The sequence below is a fragment of the Myotis davidii genome, unplaced genomic scaffold (genome assembly GCF_000327345.1).
Source record: "Myotis davidii unplaced genomic scaffold, ASM32734v1 scaffold216, whole genome shotgun sequence".
NCBI classification, from domain to species: domain Eukaryota; kingdom Metazoa; phylum Chordata; class Mammalia; order Chiroptera; family Vespertilionidae; genus Myotis; species Myotis davidii.
Window position 1 is genome coordinate 906052 of NW_006287277.1, and position 11280 is coordinate 917331.

The 11280-nt window shown below is 43.5% G+C and overlaps 1 protein-coding gene across 5 annotated transcripts in view; it reads left to right on the forward strand.

The window, feature by feature from the left end:
• The window catches only part of GEMIN8 (gem nuclear organelle associated protein 8), a 23784-nt gene that overhangs the window by 11100 nt on the left and 1404 nt on the right, over window positions 1-11280 (forward strand). For 4 of the 5 annotated variants that reach the window (XM_015560872.1, XM_015560875.1, XM_015560874.1 and 1 more), the window contains 2 exons: window positions 1-325; window positions 11237-11277. In XM_015560872.1, the coding sequence (XP_015416358.1) occupies window positions 1-325; window positions 11237-11277 (366 nt within the window). Of the gene's footprint in view, window positions 326-11236 lie in introns of all 5 variants that reach the window. The other variant, XM_015560876.1, reaches the window with a different exon arrangement.

Consider the following 11280-nt stretch of genomic DNA (forward strand, 5'->3'; position numbering starts at 1 on the left):
CGGAGAGCCATGGAGTCTTATTTCTGTTCCCCCTGGTACTTCACTCCGGGAGGTCATCCCCAGAGCTTTTATGCTAAGAAAGGTAGATCTCACCCCTTCTATGACCATCACCTGTCCTCCAAGGCCTCCCACTGTGATTATTCACATTCTCCAAGGTCTGGGAAGCATCCTCCTGACACCACAAGCGAAGACCAATCTTGGACCACAGAAGAGGAGGCGGAGACCGACTCAGATGATGAGGTGGTTTGTGACCTGAGCAACATGGAGATCACAGAGGAGCTCCGCCAGTACTTTGCAGAGACCGAGAGGCACAGGGAGGAGCGGCGTAAGTGCAGAGCTGCCTTCACATGCTTGCTTTCCTTGCCCTGCATTCTGCAGCTTTCTCTCCCCCAATCCGTAAATTTACTTTCTCACTCCTCAACTGGGTACAGATACTATTCCAAATCCAGTCACAGGCCTGGAAAAGCCATGGTGACATGGCACCTCAATTATATTAGTTTCCAGAGCTATTTTTATATAGGACTTTCTTTTTAGTTCTAGAACAAATCTTCACCCAATAGGATCTCTAACATTTATGGAATATTAGAGATTCCACCACATGGAGAGTGTGCATGTGTGCGCATACATGTGTGCACACATGTGTTCCCTAATCTACACAATAGTCCCTCGAGGTATTAAACCCATTTTACAAATGAGGAAAGTGAGCCTTTAGAAGATTATTTGACTTATTCCATGGTACACAACTAATAATTTGCCGTCAGGAATCAAACCAAGGTTTGCCTGACTCCAATTCCTGTGCTCCTTCCTCATGCACAAACTTAGGGATTGGGTTTTGTACCTAAGACAACAAGGTTCCTAAAATACTGTTGCCAACTCATTGGTACATAGCTCTGGGCCTTCCCTGGTACTGCAGACCTGCCATTTCTTAAACATTAAGCTTTCTGCCCTCAAAGTAGAGATCAGTCTGAACCTAAATAGAATAACAAAATGCCTAGTACTTGCTTAAATTTTCTGATTTCATCCTGCATTGAGACTGTCTTCCCAGGGGTTAGAGAATTGTGATAATGGTCTTATATCTTCAGTCAAAAAGCAGGAATTTTCTTTTTTTAAGTTCTGATTACAAAGAACTAGAACTGCTTTTGGTGCTGTTCTTACTATTGAAGTTATCAGATCATTTACATTTTAAGTGTCTCTAATATACAAATATCTATTTTTTCTCTATTATAACCAGTAGCCAGTCTCAGTATTGTTTGTATTGAGTTCTAATTATATGACAGTTTACCTACCATTTTTAGTAAACAGAAAATGGACGTCTGGGAAGAGTTTCATTTCCATTTTGAATGATCATATTTTCATACTGATGGCCTAGCATTTATTGATCCCGCTGGGTATCAGGAACTGAGCAGTGGGCTTTGTATAAAACGTCACACCCTTTAGTGTCTTTGCCCATCATTCTTCCTTCACTAAACTACTCATTCAGTTTTTTTTTTTTTAATTTTCCTTCTTTCAATTAAACTGTTGACTTCTTTGGTGTGCATTAGAAAGTATATCCAAACAAGTATTTTTAAAACAGCACTTACATTACACATAGAGTACATTTCTTTCCTTGAGCTCCAGGAGGGAAGTCTACCTTTTTTCAAAATACATACAAAATAACCATTTGACACGTGAGGGAGAGTAGGCATTGGCCCGTGTCCACATTTGGTTGGAATGCTGTTTGTTACTTTTGAAAAAGAAAATGGTGATGATGATGGGGCTTATTTCTGTTGTCCTTACCAGAAGATGTTTTCCCCCAAGAGGTTGATAATTTTACGATCAAAGTTGTAATTAAGAATGGGAGAAAACCCAGTCATCAGAGAGGCCATTTTGACTTATCTGCTAATCTATATAATAAAGAGCCAGGGTCCTAACCACCGAAGACTTGACCAGACCGGAAGTCAGCTGGGTTGCCATGGCAACCCAGCACTGACTGCCTAGGGGTCTGCGGATCAGTCCCTGAGAGAGGCCTACAGAGAGGGAAGCAGGGTCTGATACATAACCTCTGTGGAAGTCATTGATCAGAACTTGCCTCTCTTTCTCTCTCGGCCTCGCCAACAGCCATGCCTCCCTTTCTCTCCAGGTCTCCACAGGGGCTGCTGATCAGCCCTGCCTGTCTGAGCAGGCCTCATTGATAGGCCCAGAGATGCTGACTGGCATAGAAACTGACCAATCAGAACTCAATTAGCTGACAGAGGAGGGCAATTGGGGGCGAGATCAGGCTGGCAGGGAAGGGCAGTTAGGGGCGATCAGGCAGGCAGGCAGGGAAGTAGTTAGGAGCCAGCAGTCCTAGATTGTGAGGGATTGGACCTAAACCGGCAGTCGGACATCCCCCAAGTGGTCCCCAATTGGAGTGGGTACAGGCTGGGCTGAGGGAACCCCCCCCCCATGAACAAATTTCATGCACCAGCCTCTAGTGTAAAATAAACCTTATACAGTTACTCAATAAAAATAGATATGAATGGAATGAACAGAAAATAATGAAATGTGTTCTTCCAGGGTGAGCAGTTCAGTTACAGATATGGTTAAGAACTATCCCTGTTCCTTCCTCTTGCCTTTGTCAGTTAGAATCCTAGGTAGGTTAAAAAATCATGAAAATTATCTGCTATATTGTGCCTGGCACTTAGTATTATTTTAAATGAATGAGTAAAGTATTTTGTTATTGTGAGCCTTAAATCATGAGGTTTTGAAATCTTACCCCAAAAGTGCTAAACTTGCTATGGTTCTGTGAGACATTTTACAAAGTGAGTTAGGCTTGGAATGCTGTATGAACTTGATGAACTTCATATTTTGGTTGATGGTATTCCTAAGTCATCTTTGTTTACTTCAAGGCTCCAAATTGCACTGCTGTCATTGCTGTTATGGCTTGAGTTGTGTCCCTTAAAAAAGATATATTGGAATCTCAACCCCCACCTCCCTCAACCCTGGACCTCAGGATGGAACCTTATTTGGAGATAGGGCCTTTATAGAAGTAATCAAGTTCAAATGAGGTCATTAGGATGGGCCCTGACCCAATGTGACTGATGTATTTATAAAAAAGGGGACCCTTGGACACAGACACACCCAGGGAGAACACCATGTGGAGACTGGAGTTGTGCTGCCACCAGGCAAGGAACTGCCAGGAACTAGGAGAGAGGCCGGAACAGATCCTGTGCGAGCACCTTCCCTGCCGAGGGGGCATGGCCCTCCCCGCCCTTGAGCTGGGCCTTCTGACCTCCAGAACTGAGACAGAACATTCCCATTGTGCTAAGCCACCCAGGTTTTGTGCTCTGTGACGGCAGCCCTGGGAAACTGTACAGTCACCCTGCAAGAATTGTCTTTGTTCCCAAATGCAGTCAGGAGTGGGACATAAAGGGAACTGGAGAAAGGTCTTACCATCTCTATGAAGAAAATGTGATGTATATTTGTTTTCCCATGATCTAGAGCGCAAACCAACAAAAAGGGGAGCTTTGGCCAGCTGGAGTGGCTCAGTGGTTGAGTGTCGACCTATGAATCAGGAGGTCAGGGTTCGACTCCCAGTCAGGGCACATGCCCAGGTTGTGGGCTCAATCCCCAGTGTGGGGTATGCAGGAGGAAGCTGATCAATGATTTTCTCTCATCATTGATGTTTCTCTCTCTCTCCCTTCCTCTCTGAAATCAATAAAAATATATTTTAAAAAGGGAGTTCATGAAAACCCTTATGACCTTCATCCTTAACCTTACTCCCCAGTATTTACATTATTATTAGTAACACTAGAGGCCCGATGCATGAAATTTGTGCAAGAGTAGGCCTTTGCAGTCGCATCCGCTGCCTCGATCCCTGTTCAGCTGTTCAGTCGATTTGCATATTACACTTTCATTATTATAAATTATACAGAGGCAGCTACGGCAGAACCACTCAAGTCACAGGGTTCCACCACATAGTAGCTAGAGGTTCTTAACCTCTTGGGGGCCACCTGCCCTAACCTTTCTGTGCCTCAGTCTCCTCACCTGTGAAATGGGGACCCTAATTAATGGGGTGGTAATTATGAAGATGAAATGAGATAAGAGAAAAGTTAGAGAACAGTGCTTGGGACAAACCCAGTGCCCAAGAAATGTTACTTGTCATGGTTAGTTGCTAATAACTCATCCTTGATTGTGGATTATTAACTATAAACTGGTTTTATTCTGGTAACTGTCCTACTTAGTGCTTGATTCAGATTCTGTACATTTTTATAAAGAAGCTCTATGACTTCCAAAAAAGTCATGTTACTGCTCTAGGCAGCACTTAACCAAACTCTTAAATTGATCGAAATATTCAATAATTAAATATTCAAAACATAAAAGAAATAAATTTTGGTCATTAACACAATTTAGTCCATGTAGTCCTTAATACAACTTTGAGTTCTGTTTCCAGGACATTCTTGCTTGACATAACTTACTAAAGTAAAATACTTGGGCCAGAAAAATGAACCCACCCCCCATTACTAATAACAGCACTGAACACATTGGGCTGCCACTTCTTTGTGCTTTTTAAAACGTGTGCTTGTAGCAAAATTCAGAACTACTTGCCCAAGAGTCTCTGCTCTGCTTTTGTGTCCTGCAGTCTGCCCTGAAAGCATTATGAAGTCCCTGGGAGGCGTGAGAATTGTCTGGCAAGGGTGAGAATCTTACTGCTAAAGACTGGGTCTCTATTAGAAGTAGCTGCCAGGGCTTGGCCCTGCGCCTCCAATAACAAACTAATGGGCAGTGGTTCACCGGCATTTTTTTCACCAGCACTTTTGGTGAAATACGCATATAGGATGAATACGCATTCGTTGGAGCAGTAATGAATGATGGAATTCAGATGTAAGTGATTTGAATGCCCAGGGTGCTTTCCAGTCCATTGCCTTTACTAGAAACGGTGGAGGTTTAGTTCTGTGCACAGTCGGGAAATGCTTCATAAAGCGGTAAGGGACCTGAGGAGTATGAATACTTAAAGTTGTTTTGTTTTGCTCTTTGAACCACTAGAAGCTACGTCATCATTAAGGGCAAATTCAACTCTGAATATGAATCATATAGAGAACACAGAATTTTATAAACTCTTACCAGCCAGGGAAAACATAGCTAAACTGGATTTAGCTTTTCATCTGCTGAATCTTGTTTAATATTTTCTTAGGATAAAATCCTTCAGACGAGATAGCATATTCTTGCCTGTGGTTACTACTCTTCCAGCTAGTCTCTAATTTAATATATTTCGATGATAAGAGAAAAAAAGGAAAATAAAGGAAGTATAAAGAACTTTTGTGCAGTGGGAACAGGCATGCTTTTGATTATGTTATGTCCTCATTTCCAACTGAGATGTTTCCATTATCTAAAACTTCAGTGGTAACATTATTTACAGGAAACTAGACAGTTGTGAAGTTTGAAAGGTCAGCTGTGTTTTCACCTACTTAGGGAAAATTTTTATTGTTAGGTTAAGAAAAGTATCATTTTCTTAGGCATAAATAACCATCGATTGCGACTGCAAGGTTATAGTCCCGACTCTTAGAGGGAAAATGCGTGCCAGTTATCGTTCCCCATAGAAAAGAAAGCCCTCGGAAACAAACACTGCCCCTGTTGTCTCCGGCTTCAGCCAGTCAGATGGTTATCACGTGTTTTGGGGCTAGTTGGTGGGTCAAAGCAGGGACATGTTCGCAAAGAGCGAACCCAGATGGGAAGAGGAGATAAATCAAATTAAAAACGACACCTACAAGAGCCATCTATGGTGTGGCCCATGGTTACTTTTGCAAATGAGAGTAGAGCCAGTGAACTTGGTGGTCAGAGGAGGAGCTCCACAGGCTAATTGTGGAGAACTGGAATGTGCTTCAGGCTTTGAGGGCTGGGTCAATTGGGAATGAGAGAAAGGAAAAGGGGGTAAGGCCACCTCCAGTTAGCACTCAATGGTGCTATTCTTATCAAAGGGCCCAGATGTGTTCTTCATACATTTGATGGGAGACATCTGCTCCATTGTGTTGTGTCTACCTGAGTAAGGAGGTTTAGACTCTGTCAGTTGTCTGGAACCCTATCTGGTTGGTCCTGCTTCAGTCCCCTCTGTATGGAAAACCTGAAGGATACAGCGAAGGTTACAGCCCAGTATTTAGTGAGCCATTTTGGTTTAATCAATGATACTCAAGTGTGGAATAATACTGATTGAGCATAATCCCGCCACATGTGTGTTTCATCTAGTCCAGCTGTTCAGACATGCATAAAGCCAATCAGTGAGAAGAAAAAAAAAACATGCAAAAGGCTGTCGAAAAGTGGAAGGGAGGGATGGAAATGCACTTTTATTCTAAAAGCAGAAATGGTGGTTGTCCACTGGCTTGTATTTGTCATGGAGTGAGGGATGTGGCGTGAGGATGGCAGACCCATCAGAAATGGCTCCAGATCTGCACCTGTGTTCTGGGTGTGTTGCTGACAAGTCAGAAAAGAGGCATTCATGATATAAAACAAGTCTGTGCTTTCACTCGGTGTGCTATAAGATCATTAATTCTAGCAACGTAGCAGAGAATATAATCAGAAAGACATGCTAATGCTGAAAAAATGAGGGAAAATAACATTCTTCAGCACTCATTTGTCTTAGTGCTTTGTCCTCCAAAATATTCTGCCTATGGGCTAATTATTTGTGGAATAATGAATGCTTGTTTCCCTGTTCCATGGGCTTCTCTAGGGTCCAAGTCATTTCCCATTATTTTTTTTCCTTTATGGACATAAGTCTCTATTGGCAATATCATGTAAATCTTTGGACTCAAGCAAAAAAAAATATCAAGGTTCTATATCCTAAATCCAGATGAATCCAGTACAGTTTCTCCTTAATAGTATAATACTGACTGTTTTTCTTGTTTTAACCCTATGTGTGTATTACCCCTGCATCAGTTTCCCAGGACTGCTAACAGATTACCACCAACTGGATGGCTTAGAACAACAGAAATTTATTTCCACAGTTCTAGAGCCCAGAAGTGCAAGATCAGGGTGTTGGCAGGACCACACTCCCTCCAAAGTCTCCTGGGCTTTGTTTCTTCCAGCTTCTTCTGGCTCCTGGTGTTTGGTGGCTTATGGCAGCATAGTTCCAACCTGTGCCTCCACGTGTACATGGTTTTATCCCTGTGTCTCTATGTGTCCTTCTCTAGTTCACCCTCATTGGATAGGGTCCACCCTAATCCAGTATGATCTCATCTCCACCCTTCCCTTAAACACATCTGCAAAGATGCTATTCTATATATATAAAAGCCTAATATGCAAAGTGTCCCCTTGGGAGTTCGACTGGGAGACTGGGAGTTCAATCGCTCACTATGATGTGCGCTGACCATCAGGGGGTGGCACGGAGCAAAGGAAGGCCCCAGCTGGCAGCCGGAAGGCCCCAATTGGCCCTGATCGCCAGCCAGGCTTAGGGACCCTATCCATGCACGAATTTCGTGCACTGGGCCTCTAGTTTCCAAATAAGATCATATTCACATGAACCTCCTTGGAGGTTCCAAGGAGATGTGGATTTTGAGAGGACGTTAGTCAACCCACTATAGCCCTGTTTTAAAACTGGAATATAAAAAGAGTATGATTTGTATCAAAACAAATTCCCATGTCCAAATATCCTACAAGAAAAAACCTCTTGTAACATCAAGTCCCACAGCTGTTTTCAGTAAAAATGACCCACCTCTCCGCAACAAGGCACCTGTTCAGTTATGTCTGAGGTGTGACGTTCCCCTTCTCTGCTTCAGTCATCTGATTCTCCATCTGGTTGGATGAGCCCTCACCTTGTTTTGACAGGAAGAAAAACTGCCAGTGACTGAGAATCCTTCTCAGTGGGAGGAAGGAAGCAACAAATAGAAAACGGAATAAGAATAAGGCTTGCTTGGTCCCCTAGGTCAGTATACAGGAAAGCACTTTCAGCCAGTCTGAGGGTATTTGGTTTAAGCTGGCTGGTTTTCAAATCTGTAGTCCAGCCTTGGAACATATTTTTTCATTGTGTGAGTAAGTGGAGGTGAAGTGACTCAAATGTAAGGAAACAAGATCAGACCCCAACCCTGGCTCTGCCCCCATCCTCTCCCCGTGGAGGCTCTGAGGAACCTATTGTAGGGGAGCTTTACCCCAGCAACTGTGATTTCAGCATCTGTTTCTCTCTCTCTCTCTCTGGGATGTCATCATTTTTCTTCAACAGCATTTGGAAGAAACAGTTGTTTACAAAAAAATAATGTATGGCCTTTGTCCGCACTTTCTCTACAATCATTTCCTGAGCACTGGCTTTGTGTCAGGCATTGTGTCCTCCTGGGACTGGCGGTAGGGGTGAAAAAAGGCAACAGGGACCCTCCCCCTTCCTGCCCCTTAAATCCATGCAGGAAACCAGGAAACTTCCAGACTTCTTGTGGGCAGGGAGGGGACAGAGTTGAGCCTTGAGTTTTCATGAGGAAGGCTGGGTGGGAAGGACATACAAGTAGAGAACAGAGCAGAGGACTGTCTTTTACTCTTGCAGTGTATGAACTAACTTTGTTAAGAACTAAAACCCCATGGTGGCAACCCATGAGCCGAATTCAAACTTGGAAAGTTGCACAGGCTTCATAGACTGCCAGCTAAGGTTGCTTTGTGTTAACAGAATTTCATCAACAGTTAAGAAAATGTCTCTCGGGCCCCAGCCTTTGGCATGTCAGCCTGCAGACTGAAGGGTCCCGGGTTCATTTCCAGTCAAGAGCACATGCCCAGGTTGTGGGCTCGATCCCCAGTAGGGGACGTGTAGGAGGCAACCGATCCATGATTCTCTCTCATCATGGATGTTTCTTTCTCTCTCTCTCCCTCTTCCTTCCTCTCTGAAATCAATAAAAATATATTTTTTACAAAGAAAATGTTTCAACATAGAATTATGACACCAGTTTAATATTGGTAAGAGTTTTTGTCAGAAGAGTAGCAGAAAGAAGCATAATTATAACCATGCTAAATTATAAGGAAAAGAAAACTATAGATGCAAAAGTAAAAAGATTAAATTCACATATTCTAACGGCAGAGAGCAACACTTACTAAGTCAGCGAAGATTCCAGTGTTTACTCAAACTTCTAAACTCAGAGACTCGGATTTAGACAGGAAGTGGAACATCTGTTGTGTCACTTAATCTGTCGAGAAGGCTGATGATAGTCTTGGGACAAACTTGAGAGTGTAAGGACTGTGGCCTGGGAATCTCTGCCCTCTAGATGCAGAGGCTTGGAGGCCCCAGCAGACCCACACATGGGATTGTGTCCTGCAGGCCAACAAAAGGAGAGCCCAAGGATGGGTAATGGGGCCAAGGCTCTCCTAGGTGGGCCTCTCTTCCCTGGCTAATGGGGAAATACCAGGCCTTCAGAGGAGTAGTCCTTGAGGGGCGGGGTAGGGAATAGAATTTAAACACCCATGAGGACTGAACAACTTACATCCTGATGTTTCAAACTTGTCAGAAAGATTGAGAATGAGAAATGCTTGTTGACCTCCCATTCATTTCCATATTGGGTCAATATTTTGGTTTAGGTCTGCGTTTCCCAGTAAGTCAATTCTATCTTTTCCCTGGATAAGGTAACAGGGATATGGTCTTCATTTTGACAGTCATTTGGCATATCAGGGCACTGCTTCCTTATGTGAAAATGAACTGCAGATGTGCTAAGACAGAAATGGCCACATTTTTAATGTTTCCAAGTTTATAAAACTCCTTCCCGCCTAGTCCAAGGTGTCATTTATGAAGAACAGGATTTATGAGAGGGATTGTGCATAGCCACATAAATATCTTTCTGTGCACACTTGGTTCCTTCACTTTTGTGGTTTCTTCCATACTAACCTTTCTTTCTGCTGCTTTTAACCAGGAAAGAATGATTTATAGTGTTGTTTTATCCCCTACAACCATCTTCACTCCTTACTTGGTAGCATTTCTCTTGGTAGCAACAGTAGCTACAGATGGATGCATTCCGCTATCAATTTCTGTTCTTGACAGTCGCTTACAAAAATCTATGTAATAGGCTAAATTTTACCTTCCACAGCATTGTTTTGCTGATATTTTATGTTCTTATTTACATAAGAATAAAAGTTTTATTAGTGCTTTTTATAATAGAAAACAGAAAAGGGGAGAATAAATTGAATAAATATTTCTTGCTTTATAAGAATCCATTTATTCATTCATCCATTTATTTATTTACTTTAAATCTTCACCCAAGGATGTGTTTATTGATTTTAGAGGAACTGGGAGAGAGAGAGAGGCAGACAGACATCAGTATGAGGGAGAAACATCAATCGGTTGCCTCCCATACACGCCCGGACCAGGGATCGAACCCACAACCTGGGTATGTACCCCAACTGGGGATTGAACCTGCAGCCATTTTGGTGTACAGATGATGCTCCAACCAGCTGAGTCACCCAGCCGGGGCAAGAATCCATTTAAATTAATAGGATTGAAAGCATATAACGATGGCACTTGAAATGGAGCCTAAGCCAACCTGAGAAGTGAAAAGTTAGATCCCATAGCGAGGACATAGACACTCAGCCCGGTGTTGTTCAGTGGCTAGAGCATCAGCCTGCGCACTGAAGTTATCTCTTTACCTCCTTACCTCTTTAGCTTGGTTAATGTAGCAGGAAGATTAAACCACAGAGGTTTCCCATTCATTCGCTGAATGCCCTTGTTTGGCTCTCATACCTTCGGCAAGTGTTCAATCACTTGACCTCCTGTTGCCTGGTACAGTGTGTGTTTTAGATGCATGAAAGGATCAGGTCATGGTGGCCATTGCTCTTTCTGGATTACCTAAATTCAGTTTTTCTGCCACCACCTCTTATGTGCTGGGGAGTACTTCTCACAACAGTGGCCTTTCCAGGCAGCCTGGCCTTTCCCTGCAGGCCTGAGTCGGTGTTTAAAACCCAGTGAGCCCCACCTGCCCTTCCTGGTTGGGCAAGATGTGAGCTGGCAGCTGGGTGAGGAAAGGAGGCCAGTCGCTGTCAATTTCTCCTCTATTTTCAGGGCTGCTGCCAGATGTTGGGTAGTTTGGGGTAGGACCTTTCCTTGTGGCTTATTGCTATTTCTCCCAGCGTATAGCCCCCTGATAAGTGAGCAAGGAGCTTCCAAACTTAGTAGTGCCTTAGAATTGAGAGAACATCTCAGCCAGCACAGCTGGGCGTGGCTTCACAGTGTGAAAGGGAAAGCTAAGGGACTTGGGGGACGTCCCCCCACCGCTGCACGTCTGGCAACCGTGATTCACCCCAGTTGACTGTGTTGGCTTGTTCTCAGGGCGGCAGCAGCAGCTGGACGCGCAGCGCCTGGAGGACTATGTG